Source organism: Phyllobates terribilis, unplaced genomic scaffold (assembly GCF_046119375.1).
Source record: "Phyllobates terribilis strain yellow unplaced genomic scaffold, ASM4611937v1 Scaffold_7__3_contigs__length_470593459, whole genome shotgun sequence".
NCBI lineage: Eukaryota > Metazoa > Chordata > Amphibia > Anura > Dendrobatidae > Phyllobates > Phyllobates terribilis.
The window spans coordinates 403,536,796-403,555,142 of record NW_027362767.1 but is presented as its reverse complement, the minus strand read 5'-3'; the positions used below and the strand labels follow the sequence as shown (position 1 = coordinate 403,555,142).

Below are 18,347 nucleotides of genomic sequence, written 5' to 3'. Positions count from 1 at the left end.
TGAGCCTAAGGCCACAGCCCCACTATCAGTACTTGGTCAGTATTTTTTCTCAGGAGTGGGAGCCAAAACCTGGAGTGGGTGATAAATGCAGAATTGGTGACTTGTTTCTATTATACCTTTTCTCGGATTGTTCCTCACCTGGTTCTTGCTCTCACTCCTGAGAAAAAAAACACTGACCGAATACTGACCAGATACTGATAGTGGGGCCGTGACCTAACACTGTGTGTCTTCCAGCAGGAGTCTCTCTTGGTTAGTGGCTCGTGGCACGAAGTGGATTTTCCGGTTTTCGGGGATATGCTCCAGGCACCGGCCCTACCCCTTCTCTCCGGATATAAAGCATCTTTCATCTTCTTGAAACTTTTCTATTGAGCAAGACTTTATAGCAGTAAACATGGCGTATGTACCAGCTCCAGGCTATCAACCTGCGTTCAACCCCGTGAGTACCAACTACCTGGCCTTCAGATTGTCTAATTAAACTGCAATGATATAATAACACTATAACAATATCTGATAATAATATATTGTTCCTTCATTTCAATGCTTTCATCATTTTTCAAAATGAGCAGATATCGGGCAAGTTTCATGGACCCCAGTAGTGCAGTATATTAGGATCTACCATCCGGACAGTATTAGCAGCTGCTGGTTTTGGGTGCATGCAGGAGGGATCTGGCTGCCCCTTCTGTATAGATTGGGGTCACAACTCTGCTTGTTCCTACTCCTTGCCTATTGGTGGAGTATTTCTGCACAGCGGTCTACAAAGTAAAGTGACTGATAGTCAGAGAATGGAAGGGACGAAGCAGAGAGAACTCGCGCCACACCCTACTTATTCTAGAATGGCAGAAAGAGGGGAATCCACATCCTTTTTATGGTCATAATTTTATCTGTGAATTTTCCTGGACCTGAGCAACAGCCTAAAATTATACAATAACAGTATCATGTGTGTATCATAACCTCCTAACCATGAAATTAAGAGCTGGTTCCTGCCAGATTCTCGGTGCTCACATACTATGCCAGCCGTGCAACACCTAGACTTCTTCACCTGGGAAGAAAAGTCTATATACAGTTGAAACCAGAAGTTTCCATACATTATATAAAAAGACACATCTGCATGTTTTTCTCAATATCTGACATGAAATCAGAATAAACCTTTCCCGCTTTAGGTCAGTTAAGATTACCATAATTTTTAATATTTGCCAAATGCCAGAATAATTAGAGAGAGAATGTTTGAAGGCATTTTTATTACTTACTGCAAAGTCAAAAGTTTCCATACATTTCATTAGTATTTGGTACCATTGCCCTTAAACTGAATGACTTGGGTCACACGTTTGGGATATTCTTCCACAAGCTTCTCACAATAGTTGGTGGGAATTTGGGCCGATTCCTCCTGACAAAACTGGTGTAACTGATCCAGGTTTGTAGGTCGTCTTCCTCGCAGCCTTTTCAGTTTTGCCCATAAATTTTCAATAAGATTGAGATCAGGGCTTTGTGATGGCCACTCCAAAACATTGACTTTGTTATCCTTAAGCCACTGTGTTACCATTTTGGCAGTATGCTTCGGGTCATTGTCTATTTCGAAGACCCATTTCCGCCCAAGCTTTAATTTACTGGCTGATGTCTTGAGATGTTGCTTCAGTATTGCCACATAATCTTCTTTTCTCATGATGCCATCTATTTTGTGAAGTGCACCAGTCCCTCCTGCAGCAAAACAACCCCACAACATGATGCTGCCAACCCCATGTTTCACAGTTGGGATGTTGTGTTTAGGCTTCCAAGCTTCTCCCTTTTTCCTCGAAACATAACGATAGTCATTCTGCCAAAAAAGTTAAATTTTAGTTTCATCAGACCACAGGACATGTCTCCAAAAATTAAGGTCTTTGTTCCTGTGTGCATTTGCAAATATTAATCTGGCTTTTTTGCTTCTTTTGGAGTAATGGCTTCTTCAGATTGACCTTTTAGCCCATGTTGATACAGTACTCGTTTCACTGTGGATATTGACACAATCTTACCAGCTTCCGCCATCATCTTCACAAGGTCTTTTGCTTTTGTCCTTGGGTTGATATGCATGTCGGACCAAAGCACGTTCATTTCTGGGACACAGAACCTGTCTCCTTCCTGAGCGGTAAGATGGCTGGACATTCCCATCTTTTTTGTACTTGCGTATAATTGTTTGTACAGATGAATGAGGCACCTTCAGGTATCTTGAAATTGTACCCAACGATGAGCCAAACTTGTGCAAGTCCACAATTCTCTTCCTGATATCTTGGCTGATTTTTTTAGACTTTCCCATGATAACAAAGAAGCAGTGTGTTTCAGGTGTGCATTAAAATACATCCACAGGTGTGTCTATAATTAACTCAGGGGTTGCAAAAAAGTTTCCAAACACATGATATCATCATATGGGCAGTCCAGAATTGTTTAAAGGCATTGTAATCTTAGTGTATGTAAACTTTTGACTTTGCAGTAAGTAATAAAAATGCCTTAAAACATTCTCATTATTCTGGCATTTGGCAAATATTAAAAATTATGATAATCCTAATTAACCTAAAATGGGAAAGGTTTATTCTGATTTCATGTCAGATATTGAGAAAACATGCAGATGTGTCTTTTTATATAGTTTATGGAAACTTCTGGTTTCAACTGTGTATAAGTAACCTGTTTACAGCAGAGTAGCTCATTGGCATCTCCCCACACCCAGGCATATGCCCACCATTATCTCGCCACACCGAGCAATATGCCCCACCACTATCTCCCCACACCCAGCAATATGCCCCACCATTATCTCCCCACCCCTAGCAATATGCCCCACCACTATCTCCCCACACCCAGTAATATGCCCCACCATTATGGCTCCACAACCGTTTTCAGAAGAAGAACAGGAGAAGACAGCGACTGGTAAGTATAAGACTATGGGCAGGAGCAGGGCTGCAATAAAAGAAAACGCTGGAGAGGTGCTTTAACTGTCATGAGTAGTTTGATATAGACATTGAAAGCCGATGTCACATGCAGATAGGAAAGCTTTTATACCTTTTACAAAGAAATATAAAAAAATGTTATTCTAGGACACAATCCGCTGAACCCAATTGTATAAAATACTGAAGATTATTACTGCAACTAATGAGAGGAATGAGGCACCAGACACGGCCGCACCCAGATATTTTTTGTACTGTAAACACTAGGAGATTAATACGTTATGGGGTACCTGTGTTCCACCCTATCGTGGGTACCCAAAAAGTTTTGCATTTGCTTTTATTATGCAGTAGATTCATACAGTGCAGGGATGTAGAGATTGTGGTCATATTGGTCTATAGAGCCTGAAAAGTTCACCTAGAATATCAGGGAGGCCTCCCAAGAAAGGGAAGAACACCATGACTCCTGGGAGTGCAGCTAAATCTCCGGGGTGCCAAATATTCTCAGCCTTTCTCGTTCTTGCACTTATTTTTCACTTATGGAGGCCATTGCCTATCTTATTGTGCAGCTGCCCTGGGAGTACAGAGCGGAGCAAGAAAAGAGAGGGGTGACTATCTGTACGTCTGGTCTGGGGTATGTGGTAATGGGGAGCCTGGTTTGTGGTCTGCATCTGAGGGGTAGTCTGGTCTGAGATCTTTAATTTAGAGGTAATCTGATCCTGGACTGTATTTTAGGGATAGTTTGGGGGTCTTTATAGTGCAGGTAGTCTGGTCTGTGGTTGGTATTAAGGAGGTGTCTGGTCTGGGGTCTGTGTTTACAGACTTTAGGGAGACTGGTCTGGGGTCTTGTACTTAGAAGGAATTTGGCCTGGGGTCTGCACTTAGAGGAGTCTGATCTGGCAGGGCCGGCTCCAGGTTTTTCTGGGCCCCGGGCGAAAGAGTCTCAGTGGGCCCCTTTAACACATACCACGATTCATGATGCAGAGATACAGCGGAGAAATATATATATATATATATATATATATATATATATATATATATATATATAGTACAATGCAAAGATTTCACTTCTTACATTACATGAGTGATATCTATTGTAAATTCCACAATAGCTCAGAAACCGGTGAATCGCTCCACACAGAATACTGGCCCCCATATAAGGCTCCATACGGAATACTGGCCCCCATATAAGGCTCCATACGGAATACTGGCCCCCATATAAGGCTCCATACGGAATACTGGCCCCCATATAAGGCTCCATACGGAATACTGGCCCCCATATAAGGCTCCATACGGAATACTGGCCCCCATATTATGCCCCATACGGAATACTGGTCCCCTTATAAAGCTCCATACAGGATACTGGCCCCCATATAACGCTCCATACAGGATACCGGTCCCCTTATAACGCTCCATACAGGATACCGGTCCCCTTATAACTCTCCATACAGGATACTGGCCCCCATATAATGCTGCATGCAGGCTGTTACCCCCCACATAATGCCCCATACAGGCTGTCCCCCCCTTATAATGCTCCATGCAGGCTGTTCCCCCCCACATAATGGACTATGCAGGCTGCCCCCCCCTTTATAACGCCCCATGCAGGATTCCCCCCCCCCCTCTATATAATGCCCCATGCAGGATGTCACCCCCCCCTCTATATAATGCCCCATGCAGGATGCCCCCCCCCCCTCTTTATAAGAGAATGCCAAGAGTGTGCAAAGCAGTCATCAAAGCAAAAGGTGGCTACTTTGAAGAACCTTTTCAGTTGTTTCACACTTTTTTGTTAAGTATATAACTTCGCATGTGTTAATTCATAGTTTTGATGCCGTCAGTGTGAATGTACAATTTTCATAGTCATGAAAATACAGAAAAATCTTTAAATGAGAAGGTGTCTCCAAACTTTTGGTCTGTACTGTACATTAGACTAACATTGGGCGAACACAAAGATGTCGATGGTTAGGCCAACAACAGTTAAATGTGTATAGGTTCTCCTGAATCTCACCTGACATGATGTTGAGGGAGATAAAGATCCAACATGTCTGATTATGGACTGCTGATCCTTTTTTTCTCATAGAGAACACCGGAGTGCTCAGCTGAGAGAGAGCTCCTGTGTATGGGAGAGTCGTGAGAGCTAGCTGCCGGCCGACTGATCGGCAGGACTATCGTTTAGCCAACAGCCATATAATGTGTATGGGGGATTTAAGAGTCTGCGCCCACCAGATGATCTTCTGGTGGACCATTCTGATCCTGAATCTATGCAAGTTTGGTGGCACACCCTGTATGAAATATGTCTGGTGGATAGCAAGAACTGCAAAATAAAAGAAGCAGCGAGTCGCACCCGTCAAGTTTCGCAACACATAAAAAGGCCATCGGATAATATGTCATGGTGACGGAGAGGGTCTTAATGAGAACACTTCATCATCTCTAGTCCTTTCCACCTACTGGTAGGATTGTGCTCTCCAATAGGGAGGGCTGGCCGGAGCTTGCATCATGGGTGCAAAGTGCCCAAAAGCTGCTTTTCCTGTGCTTGTTCATGCAGAAAAAAATGCAATATTTGACATCAACAACAAAATGTGAAATATTTCTAAAATCTCGTTCACGCAGTGCGCTTTTTTTCTATGCAATTTTTGAACTGGGGTACTTTTTTTTTTTTAAAAGAGCAGCATGTCAATTTTTTAAGCATTTTTACTGACGTTTTTCCCCGTTGAGATGAAAATGTCGTAGCAGCAAAAAAAAATATATATAAAAAGCAGCAAAAAGCGCACGTAATTTCTGATGCGGTTTTCTACAGGAAAAAAAAACAAACTTTAAAACAAGCTGCGTGTGGACATACCCAAAAATCTGTAATTGGCTAAATGCAGAAAGACGACTCAAGTTTTTATATTTCCCTTTAAGTTTTAAATTATTTTTACATTGATTTGAGGTTTGTAGTAAAAGCAAAAAAAAAATGACAGTAAGATTTCTAATCCTGATCCCTTCTATTTCTGTGATTTGTTGCAGCCCGTCCTTTATACCACTGTGATAGCTGGAGGCCTGCGGGTGGGGATGTATGTGGTTGTTAAGGCCATGCTTCCCAGTACACATAACAAGTAAGACAGCTTTATGCATCATCTTTTAACTTTTTTAAATTTTTTTTTAGTAATGATATTTATTAAAAATAAATAATAAAAAAAGTTAACATTTGAGTGAGCAACGACAATTCTAGGTTGTTGTTTTTTTCTGGTTCCTTTCATCCAACCCTCATATGTTTCTTGGACTATCATAGATTAATTATTAAACTTTCGCTCATATTCTAGATAGAAGGGAGTCACAAATATCTTATAGATTAAAATTTAAAGATTCAGCTTACTATTTGAGGTAGAAGTCAGCAGCAGTGTTGATGCTTGTCTTAAAGAGGAGCTGCTAACAGATCAAAAGTGCCCGGATTTAACTCTTATTTTATTCCTACTACTCCTCTTGTGTATTCAATTTCTTTCTTTTTTTTTAACTCCTCCATACGGCTACAGAGATATGGGCCTTTTTATTTAGCGCTACAGTTTATTGTCTCTTCTAAGGGGGCGTGGCTCGCAGGTCCTCTGGGGCGTGTCTTTATGCTAAGAGCCACACCCCTTTACTGAAGACCATAAAAACTTGGCACATATAAAAGGTTGATAACTCTGGAAACGTATGGCAGATTTTTAAAAAGAAAAAAAAAAATGAATACTCCGGGGAAAAGAAGCAATAAAATAAGAGCAAAAACTAGGCACTTTTGATCTGATGACAGGTCCTCTTTAAGATCATCATTTTCTATGAACTTGTCACCCATGGGTGGCCTGTGGAAGTTGCCATCTTGGCCAAAAATGCCGATCTTGGCCAAAAATGCCGATCGTAATAAATAATAGTACTTGGACAAAATCATCAAACCTTCCATGTTGTGATCTGTCGCTTAAGTCTCCACCCAAACACATTAGATAGGTGTCGGCCAAATGCTCGTCAGGCCACCAACTACTTTGTCCGGCTCTCCGATACACAGGAGCTCTCCCTCTGCCAGGCACTACTGTTTTCTCTATGAGAAATTTGCTGTCAAACATCTCTGGCGGTGGCTTATCTCTTAGAGAACCAAAGGATCGGTAGTCAGCAATCGAGCATGCCGGTTCCTTATCTGCCCCGATATCACCTCTCAGTGGGCCCCGAACACTTTAGCCTGTTGGTTGAACCTGATATCAGTGGGCTTAGACGATGTTAGTCTATTGTGAATGAGGGCTTTAGTCTGGACTTCCATTGATGGGAGGCAAATCTATTATTCTTCATCGAACAACTTTTCTACTACGGCAACCGACAAAATGGAACCCAGCAGATCAATATTTCAACAGATCTCCCATCAGTCAACACCTGTCATGAACAGTAATGATGGTCAGCAAAATGGTCAAAATCTCTAGTTTATGGCCATAATCAAGAAGCTCCTTTGGGACCAACCATATAGCAGGAAGATATGGCAGCATGACATTCCGCACTAACCAACCCCGCCGGTGATTCACTAGATACAGAGGTGCCACTCCATATTTTACCGCTTTGTATTTTTCTAGTCTATTATTTTGTATTGATTCCTTCCTATTCTCTTTTTGATTGGTCAAGGTTTTCTATCCACTTTGCAACCGGACCAGAGAAGACGTCAGGCATTGCCCTCCAAATGAACGCTCCATATGATGGCCCTGACAAGGTGGGCTTTAACTCAAGACATGGAGAAGCTTGGGGGACAGAGGAGATTAAGAAAGAAATGCCTTTCAAGTCTGGGAAAGTCTTCAACATCATGATTGAGGTTACAAAAAACAAACGATCAGGTAAGATGGACACGGGTGTTATAACAGAGAACTGTTGAGCTTGTGAAGGTGCCATGTGTAGGTGACCCAGTACTTTTCTCCATATTGTAAAGTGCGAAAGGTCTCCGGAGTTGCTTGTTTTAGTGCAAAGAAAAGGTAAAAAAGTATAAAATTCAGTAGGTCTGGACCTGGTTTCTCAGACTGAGTTTTCCCCATGGACTTTTTAAATCACCAAAAAAATTGCATTTGGCATCCAATTTCTATGCTTATACTCGAGCACCATTGTAACATAGGAATTTGGTAACCTCAATCATCAGGGCCGGCGTCAGCACCCGGCGCACCCGGGCAAATGCCGGGGCCCTGAGCAGGCAGAGGGGCCCACTGGCGGTCGCGCACCCCGCTGGGCTATGGGCGGAGGAGAGCGGTGTCAGCGCCCGCCCTTCTCCGCCGCTTGCTCAGGGCCCCGGCAGCTGGATACTTACCTCTCCCTGTGCCTCTGCAGATCAGCTGTCTTCCTGCTCTGAGCTCCCTGTGACGTCTCAGGTCAGAGGGCGCGGTGACGTCTTTACACCGCGCCCTCCCCTGGCCGTCACAGGGAGCGCTGAGCGGGAAGACACCGACAACGCTGGCGTTCGGACCCGTGCAGCGGGCAGCAGGTAGCAGGTGAGGAGAAGGGAGGTGAGTATTTGATTTTTTTTTTTTTAATGTATGGAGGCATGGGGCAGTATAAAGAGAAGGGGGGGGCATCCTGCATGGGGCATTATAAAGAGGGGGGGGACATCCTGCATGGGGCATTATATAGAGGGGGGGTGACATCCTGCATGGGGCATTATAAGGTGGGGAACAGCCTGCATGGAGCATTATAAGGAGGGGCAGCCTGTATGGGGCATTATGTGGGGGGGTAACAGCCTGCATGGAGCATTATAAGGGGGGGGCATCCTGCATGGGGCATTATAAAGAGGGGGGGGCATCCTGCATGGGGCATTATAAAGAGGGGGGGGGCATCCTGCATGGGGCATTATATAGAGGGGGGTGTGACATCCTGCATGGGGCATTATAAGGGGGGGGCATCCTGCATGGGGCATTATAAAGAGGGGGGGGCATCCTACATGGGGCATTATAAAGAGGGGGGGACATCCTGCATGGGGCATTATATAGAGGGGGGGGTGACATCCTGCATGGGGCATTATAAGGTGGGGAACAGCCTGCATGGAGCATTATAAGGGGGGGCAGCCTGTATGGGGCATTATGTGGGGGGGGTAATAGCCTGCATGGAGCATTAAAAGGGGGGGGCCTGTATGGGGCATTATGTGGGGGGGAACAGCCTGCATGGAGCATTATAAGGGGGGGCATCCTGCATGGGGCATTATAAAGAGGGGGGGCATCCTGCATGGGGCATTATAAAGAGGGGGGGACATCCTGCATGGGGCATTATATAGAGGGGGGGGTGACTTCCTGCATGGGGCATTATAAGGTGGGGAACAGCCTGCATGGGGCATTATAAAGGGGGGGGGGCAGCCTGCATAGTGCATTATGTGGGGGGGAACAGCCTGCATGGAGCATTATAAGGGGGGGCAGCCTGTATGGGGCATTATGTGGGGGGTAACAGCCTGCATGGAGCATTAAAAGGGGGGAGCCTGTATGGGGCATTATGTGGGGGGTAACAGCCTGCATGGAGCATTATAAGGGGGGGCAGCCTGTATGGGGCATTATGTGGGGGGTAACAGCCTGCATGGAGCATTAAAAGGGGGGAGCCTGTATGGGGCATTATGTGGGGGGTAACAGCCTGCATGGAGCATTATAAGGGGGGGACAGCCGGTATGGGGCATTATGTGGGGGGTAACAGCCTGCATGCAGCATTATATGGGGGCCAGTATCCTGTATGGAGAGTTATAAGGGGACCGGTATCCTGTATGGAGCGTTATAAGGGGACCGGTATCCTGTATGGAGCGTTATATGGGGGCCAGTATCCTGTATGGAGCTTTATAAGGGGACCAGTATCCTGTATGGAGCGTTATATGGGGGCCAGTATTCCGTATGGAGCCTTATATGGAGGCCAGTATTCCGTATGGAGCCTTATATGGGGGCCAGTATTCCGTATGGGGCATAATATGGGGGCCAGTATTCCGTATGGAGCCTTATATGGGGGCCAGTATTCCGTATGGAGCCTTATATGGGGGCCAGTATTCCGTATGGAGCCTTATATGGGGGCCAGTATTCCGTATGGAGCCTTATATGGGGGCCAGTATTCCGTATGGGGCATAATATGGGGGCCAGTATTCCGTATGGAGCCTTATATGGGGGGCCAGTATTCCGTATGGAGCCTTATATGGAGGCCAGTATTCCGTATGGGGCCTTATATGGGGGCCAGTATTCCGTATGGGGCCTTATATGGGGGCCAGTATTCCGTATGGAGCCTTACATGGGGGCCAGTATTCTGTATGGGGCCTTACACAGGGGCCAGTATTCCGTATGGAGCCTTATATGGGGGCCAGTATTCCGTATGGAGCCTTATATGGGGGCCAGTATTCCATATGGAGCCTTATATGGGGGCCAGTATTCCGTATGAAGCGTTATATGGGGGCCAGTATTCCGTATGGAGCCTTATATGGGGGCCAGTATTCTGTGTGGAGCGATTCACCGGTTTCTGAGCTATTGTGGAATTTACAATAGATATCACTCATGTAATGTAAGAGGTGAAATCTTTGCATTGTACTATATATATATATATATATATATATATATATATATATATATATATAGTACAATGCAAAGATTATATATATATTATATATATATTATATATATATATATATATATATATATATATATATATACAGTACAGACCAAAAGTTTGGACACACCTTTTAATTTAAAGCTTTTTCTGTATTTTCATGACTTTGAAAATTGTACATTCACACTGAAGGCATCAAAACTATGAATTAACACATGTGGAATTATATACTTAACAAAAAAGTGTGAAACAACTGAAAATATGTCTTATATTCTAGGTTCTTCAAAGTAGCCACCTTTTGCTTTGATGACTGCTTTGCACACTCTTGGCATTCTCTTGATGAGCTTCAAGAGGTAGTCACCGGAAATGGTTTTCACTTCACAGGTGTGCCCTGTCAGGTTTAATAAGTGGGATTTCTTGCCTTATAAATGGGGTTGGGACCATCAGTTGTGTTGTGCAGAAGTCAGGTGGATACACAGCTGATAGTCCTACTGAATAGACTGTTAGAATTTGTATTATGGCAAGAGAAAAGCAGCTAAGTAAAGAAAAACGAGTGGCCATCATTACTTTAAGAAATGAAGGTCAGTCAATGCGAAAAATTGAGAAAACTTTGAAAGTGTCCCAAGTGCAGTTGCAAAAACAATCAAGCGCTACAAAGAAACTGGCTCACATGAGGACCGCACCAGGAAAGGAAGACCAAGAGTCACCTCTGCTTCTGAGGATAAGTTTATCCGAGTCACCAGCCTCAGAAATCGCAGGTTAACAGCAGCTCAGATTAGAGACCAGGTCAATGCCACACAGAGTTCTAGCGGCAGACACATCTCTTCAACAACTGTTAAGAGGAGACTTTGTGCAGCAGGCCTTCATGGTAAAATAGCTGCTAGGAAACCACTGCTAAGGACAGGCAACAAGCAGAAGAGACTTGTTTGGGCTAAAGAACACATGGAATGGACATTAGACCAGTGGAAATCTGTGCTTTGGTCTGATGAGTCCAAATTTGAGATCTTTGGTTCCAACCACCGTGTCTTTGTGCGACGCAGAAAAGGTGAACGGATGGACTCTACATGCCTGGTTCCCACCGTGAAGCATGGAGGAGGAGGTGTGATGGTGTGGGGGTGCTTTGCTGGTGACACTGTTGGGGATTTATTCAAAATTGAAGGCATACTGAACCAGCATGGCTACCACAGCATCTTGCAGCGGCATGCTATTCCATCCGGTTTGCGTTTAGTTGGACCATCATTTATTTTTCAACAGGACAATGACCCCAAACACACCTCCAGGCTGTGTAAGGGCTATTTGACCAAGAAGGAGAGTGATGGGGTGCTACGCCAAATGACCTGGCCTCCACAGTCACCAGACCTGAACCCAATCGAGATGGTTTGGGGTGAGCTGGACCGCAGAGTGAAGGCAAAAGGGCCAACAAGTGCTAAGCATCTCTGGGAACTCCTTCAAGATTGTTGGAAGACCATTTCCGGTGACTACCTCTTGAAGCTCATCAAGAGAATGCCAAAAGTGTGCAAAGCAGTCATCAATGCAAAAGGTGGCTACTTTGAATAACCTAGAATATAAGACATTTTCAGTTGTTTCACACTTTTTTGTTAAGTATATAATTCCACATGTGTTAATTCATAGTTTTGATGCCTTCAGTGTGAATGTACAATTTTCATAGTCATGAAAATACAGAAAAATCTTTAAATGAGAAGGTGTGTCCAAACTTTTGGTCTGTACTGTATATATATATATATATTTCTCCGCTGTATCTCTGCATCATGAATCGTGGTATGTGTTAAAGGGGCCCACTGAGACTCTTTCGCCCGGGGCCCAGAAAAACCTGGAGCCGGCCCTGTCAATCATCTTCCCCCTTTGCAGGTGTTTGCAAATGGCGCCCCTTTCTATGAATTTGGACATAGAATTCCTCTTGAGAAAGTGAACTGGCTGCAGGTGGGGGGCGACATCGCAGTACTAGGAGATAAGCATCGTAGGCAAATGACCTGCTGCAAAGGACGTAAGTGTCAATAAGGACCTGTAGTGTTATAATAGAGATAATCCAATCACCTGTCCCAATCTCTATCCATATACTAGGGGCAAATATTCAAAGCCCACTTCTGTACCAGTAAAGGTATCAGTGGTGGTCCCAGTACTGCTATTCCAGTTACAGCAAAAACAAAATTGTAAAGTATATATACGTACACACAGTGTTCCAAATTATTATGCAAACAATATTTTTCTCTGATTTTCCTGCGCATAGCGACATCATAGGCGTCATTCACATCAATCAAAGCAGGAGGACACGATTAGCAGCAGAGAGGAGGGACAGATGATGCCCATCGGACCGGACCACCCTTATTTACATACAGAGCGGTAGCATATCAAATGGTATTTTTGGGGTATACAGGGGGGAGTCCGGAGCTGATAGGCACGTTTGTAGGATGCAGCATGGGAGCACATAAAGGTGGTGGCATTTGTTCATTGGCTCAAAAAGTGGTGACCGGTTCCCTTTTAAGAGGTCACATTTACTGAAATCAAAAGCTTTTTCAATCAAAAACATTTTAATTACACGGTAATCATAGGATCCCTTCTTTGATATCATCTTCACAATTCTTGCATCCATTGAACTTGTGAGTTTTTGGATAGTTTTGGCTTGAATTACTTTCCAGGATGTCAGACTAGCCTCCCAGAGCTTCTGTTTTGATGCGAACAACCTCCCACCCTAATAGATATTTTGCTTGAGGATACTCTAAAGGTTCTCAATAGGGTTGAGGCCAGGGGAAACTGGAGGGCCATGCCATGAGTTTCTCTCCTTTTATGCCCATAGAAGCCAATGACTCGGAGGTCTTTGCAGCATGAGATGGATCATTGTCAGCTTGAAGAGGATTTTGCTACAGATGGCCCAGTTCTTCTTTTAGTACCATGGAAGAAAGTGGTCAGTCGGAAATTCTATATACTTTGCTGAGATTATTTTCACACCTTCAGGGACCTTAAAGGGGTTTACTAGCTCCCTCCCCATGATTCTGGCCCAAAGCATGACTCCGCCGCCTCCTTGCTGACGTTACAGTCTTGTTGAGACATGGTGGCCATCCACCAACCATCCACTACTCCACCAACTGGAGCATCCAGGGTTGCAGGATATCATCAGTAAACAAGACTATTTTATAATTAGTATTCATGTATGTGTGGGCCACTGCAATTGTTTCTATTTAGGGGTGGCTGAATAGTAGGTTTAATCACAACTGCAAGCCCTGAAGGATCTTAGACCTTGAAGTTTGCGGGACTCCAGAGGCACCAGCTACTTCAGCTACCCCTTTGCTGCTTTGTAATGGTATTATAGCAGCTGCTCTCTTCATCTGATGAATTTGTCTGGCAGAAACCTTCCTTATTATGCCTTTATCTGCACTAACCTCTCTGTGCTCTATATCAGTCACAAATCTCTTCACAGTACGATGATCACGTTTAAATTTTCAGGAAATATCTAATGTTTTCATACCTTGTCCACGGCATTGCACTATATGATGCTTTTCGGCAGCAGAGAGATCATTTTTCTTTTTCATATTGCTTGAAACCTGTGGCTGCAAAATAATGTGGAACTCCCTTCTTAAAATGTTTTTCTTCAATTGGGCCTCATCTGGCAAATTAATTATCACAAGTGTTTGAGATTGATTTTAGTGATCCAAAGAGCTTTAAAATTACATCCTTATGACATTTAAATCCAATTTGCATAATAATTTGCAATGTGGTATGTGATATATATTATTGTGAGGTTTCAGCTCAGAAGTAGGCACTAATTTCAGGTCTTGGTCTTAAAACAAAGTAACGATTATTGCATTTTCCTGCACTTACACTGAAATTGCTTTCTTCAGCACAATAGGATATAACAGAGACAGTCTTTTCTTCAGGCAAGGCAAAACAAAATAAGTGTATGGTCCCACCAATCCTGGTGTCACATGCAGTAGGAGCTCAAGCAGCTTTAAATGCTTTCCCCAAGAAACACAACTGTTCACCCCTAGCACAGAACACACTCTGAGCTGTCTCGGTTACCTCTTATTAGGCCTGTAAGGCCCGGGTTGGAGTATGAGAGCAATCTTTCCCACCCAGGCTCTCTGTCACTCCTAAATCCTGGACCCAGAATATCTACTTAAACAAACGACTCAGTAATCTAGTGTTACTGGTACAGACTTCCTGGGATTTTCATCACCAAGGCCAGTCACCTCAGTGATACATACACGATATCGACCACTTACCTGACGTGTTCTTACAGTTCTTACAGTGTATGTATGTATGTGTATATATATATATACAGCACAGACCAAAAGTTTGGATACACCTTCTCATTTAAAAATTTTTCTGTGTTTTCATGACTTTGAAAATTGTACATTCACACTGAAGGCATCAAAACTATGAATTAACACATGTGGAATTATATACTTAACAAAAAAGTGTGAAACAACTGAAAATATGTCTTATATTCTAGGTTCTTCAAAGTAGCCACCTTTTGCTTTGATGACTGCTTTGCACACTCTTGGCATTCTCTTGATTAGCTTCAAGAGGTAGTCACCGGAAATGGTTTTCACTTCACAGGTGTGCCCTGTCAGGTTTAATAAATGGGATTTCTTGCCTTATAAATTGGGTTGGGACCATCAGTTGTGTTGTGCAGAAGTCTGGTGGATACACAGCTGATAGTCCTATTGAATAGACTGTTAGAATTTGTATTATGGCAAGAAAAAAGCAGCTAAGTAAAGAAAAACGAGTGGCCATCATTACTTTAAGAAATGAAGGTCAGTCAGTCCGAAAAATTGGGAAAACTTTGAAAGTGTCCCCAAGTGCAGTTGCAAAAACCATCAAGCACTACAAAGAAACTGGCTCACATGAGGACCGCCCCAGGAAAGGAAGACCAAGAGTCACCTCTGCTTCTGAGGATAAGTTTATCTGAGTCACCAGCCTCAGAAATCGCAGGTTAACAGCAGCTCAGATTAGAGACCAGGTCAATGCCACACAGAGTTCTAGCAGCAGACACATCTCTACAACAACTGTTAAGAGGAGACTTTGTGCAGCAGGCCTTCATGGTAAAATAGCTGCTAGGAAACCACTGCTAAGGACAGGCAACAAGAAGAAGAGACTTGTTTGGGCTAAAGAACACAAGGAATGGACATTTGACCAGTGGAAATCTGTGCTTTGGTCTGATGAGTCCAAATTTGAGATCTTTGGTTCCAACCACCGTGTCTTTGTGCGACGCAGAAAAGGTGAACGGATGGACTCTACATGCCTGGTTCCCACCGTGAAGCATGGAGGAGGAGGTGTGATGGTGTGGGGGTGCTTTGCTGGTGACACTGTTGGGGGTTTATTCAAAATTGAAGGCATACTGAACCAGCATGGCTACCACAGCATCTTGCAGCATCCTCCAGGCTGTGTAAGGGCTATTTGACCAAGAAGGAGAGTGATGGGGTGCTACACCAGAGTGAAGGCAAAAGGGCCAACAAGTGCTAAGCATCTCTGGGAACTCCTTCAAGATTGTTGGAAGACCATTTCCGGTGACTACCTCTTGAAGCTCATCAAGAGAATGCCAAGAGTGTGCAAAGCAGTCATCAAAGCAAAAGGTGGCTACTTTGAAGAACCTAGAATATAAGACATATTTTCAGTTGTTTCACACTTTTTTGTTAAGTATATAATTCCACATGTGTTAATTCATAGTTTTGATGCCTTCAGTGTGAATGTACAATTTTCATAGTCATGAAAATACAGAAAAATCTTTAAATGAGAAGGTGTGTCCAAACTTTTGGTCTGTACTGTATGTAATTTATTTGTTACCCGGTGTAAATGCCGCTGTTCTCCTGAATCCGGAGCTGTTTTTCTTTTCTTCCTGCTCCTCTCCGTTCCTGAGATATGGCCCGTTCTTCCCTGTATATAAGTCTAGTTTTGTTATCCCAAGTGAGTGTTGTCCTTAAGAACTCACCCACAGAGAGGAGTGGTTGACTACGCCCACTTGGTTATAAAGACCTGATTTATATACAGGGAATAAGAAGCCATATCTCAGGAACGGAGAGGTGCAGGAAGAAAAGAAAAACATCACCGGATTCAGGAGAACCGCGGTGTGTCCAAACTTTTGGTCTGTACTGTATATATATATATATATGTTATAGTTTAGTGGTAGAAAAAAAAACTTTAATTTATTTTTGATTTGTGTCATCATTTCCTGAGACATGTTTTTTATTTTTTGGCTTGTTTTTTTTTTCCTTGTCAAGCAGTAGTTTACCCAATTTAGGCTACATAATGACATTTTGATAGTTGTTTTTTGTTTTTGCAGGAGGTGTGATAACCAAACCGCAGTGATGCAGGTGTTTTTTTTTTTTTTTCACTTACGGCATTAACCGTATGGGGTGATTAATTTTAGATTTTCATAGCTCAAACTTTTGCAAATGTGGTAAAATACATGTGTTATACTTTATTTTTTCTCTTTACTTTCTAGGATTAATCGGGATTAATGGGAGTACAAAGGTGAGAGTGATGGGTTCCTTCAGTAGGACCACCAAGACAACACATCAGCTTCTTGTAATCGTCTTACAAAAGTGGTAATGAGAGAATAGGGGGCGATGGGTGTCAGAATAATAGGACTTGGCAATTGTACCGTAAAGGTGTCACTGTTAGAGATTGGCAGTGGCATCTAAATGGTTAAACAGCAGCAATCGGTGATTACATAGCCGGCACTAGCCTGGTATGGAGCAGGCAGCAGGCTCAGCTAATGAGCCCGCTCCATACACCTACACTCGACATAGGATATACCATTATATCCTATGTTGGGAAGGGGTTATTGTCGGCCAAACCAACCAATATAAGTAGGAATGGCCGACCACCTGTGTATGAATGCGTACTGACTTTCTCCCAACCACAAATGTCAGGGGAAAAAATGATCAGTCTGTTGTATTTTAGCATGTTCAATCCTTTTGTTCTCAGGAGGGAGACTCTATCAACCGAGGCATCTGACAGTCCCCTTCTCCTTATATTGAGATTACGCACACTTGATGAATGGATGTCACAGCTTCAACTTCGTTCACCGGCTCTGAAATCTGCAGCAAACGGACAAGCTGGAAGTAGAAGGAGACGTCAATATCGTCCATGTGTTTATCTGAATACATGTCTGTTCTATATCTCCCAGATCACACACAGAATATTTTAGCATCTACATTAACTGAATAAAATTTCTTTTAAATTTTTTTTTATATTTTTATTCCTCATCCATAAAATAAGAATGTAGGGTAAAAAAAAAAATGTCTATGGCCCGATTCATCCAGACTTGCGTTTTGACGTCAGAGTAAGACGCACAAAATTAATTAAGAGGCTTGTTTCAGCTGCTGTGCTCTCCAGCAAGAAATGTACTATGATAACTTGCCGGAGGTGGCGTAAAAATGCAAGAAGTCAAAACATTTTTGCTCAATGAAACAAAACTTTGTGCCAATTCAAACCATTTTAGGGCAAAATTTTATTTAAAACTGTTTGATGAATGGGAGTCTATGTAACAGCAAAACATCTATCGATGCCACAAATCTTAGTATAGTCAATACTGAGGTCTATGGGGGTTCTCCAATCCTTCTTTTCCCAGTTGGTGATACAATCATTGCGTATTGGACATCTTTTTAATCTTTCACCTCTAGAATCTTACTCACTTTGGGTTTCCCTTTTCTTCCCATAAATGTGCAGGATTGGAATACCCCTATACCAAAATGGCCTGGCTTCTCTCATCCCAAGTCAAATTAAAATCCATTTATGTAATGTATCCAGATCTCCTCTCCATTCTGGCACATAGAGGGAAATCCGGAGAGTGGGGACTAACCTCTATTACGTTTTTACATTAAAGGAAATATTTAAAGGGGCTCTCCAGGCATAGGCTATTGATATCCTAGCACCCCGCTATCT

General features: G+C 43.2%; 1 protein-coding gene across 3 annotated transcripts; it reads left to right on the top strand.

The window, feature by feature from the left end:
* The first annotated feature begins 243 nt into the window (after nt 1-243).
* Nucleotides 244-17,647, top strand: LOC141155049 (galectin-4-like). Of its 3 annotated transcripts, none has more exons than XR_012247507.1 (6): nt 244-436; nt 5,910-5,998; nt 7,524-7,729; nt 16,741-16,813; nt 16,903-16,931; nt 17,388-17,647. XR_012247507.1 is itself a non-coding variant. In XM_073641672.1 (6 exons), the coding sequence occupies exons 1-4, from the start codon at nt 392-394 to the stop codon at nt 16,764-16,766; spliced, it is 366 nt and encodes a 121-aa protein (XP_073497773.1). In that variant the 5' UTR covers nt 246-391; the 3' UTR covers nt 16,767-16,771; nt 16,903-16,931; nt 17,388-17,647. The 3 variants fall into 3 exon arrangements, 2 of the variants coding, with proteins under 2 accessions (XP_073497773.1, XP_073497772.1); XM_073641672.1 differs by having other exon boundaries at nt 246-436; nt 16,741-16,771; XM_073641671.1 differs by lacking the exon at nt 16,741-16,813 and having other exon boundaries at nt 246-436.
* The last annotated feature ends 700 nt before the right edge of the window (nt 17,648-18,347 follow it).

Bases quoted from the DNA above. Each gene is read 5' to 3' on its own strand.
- LOC141155049 (XM_073641671.1), top strand. From the start codon at position 392: ATGGCGTATGTACCAGCTCCAGGCTATCAACCTGCGTTCAACCCC. The intron at 5,999-7,523 runs GTAAGACAGCTT...TGATTGGTCAAG, and splicing joins CTTCCCAGTACACATAACAA to GTTTTCTATCCACTTTGCAA. The intron at 7,730-16,902 runs GTAAGATGGACA...TTTACTTTCTAG, and splicing joins TACAAAAAACAAACGATCAG to GATTAATCGGGATTAATGGG.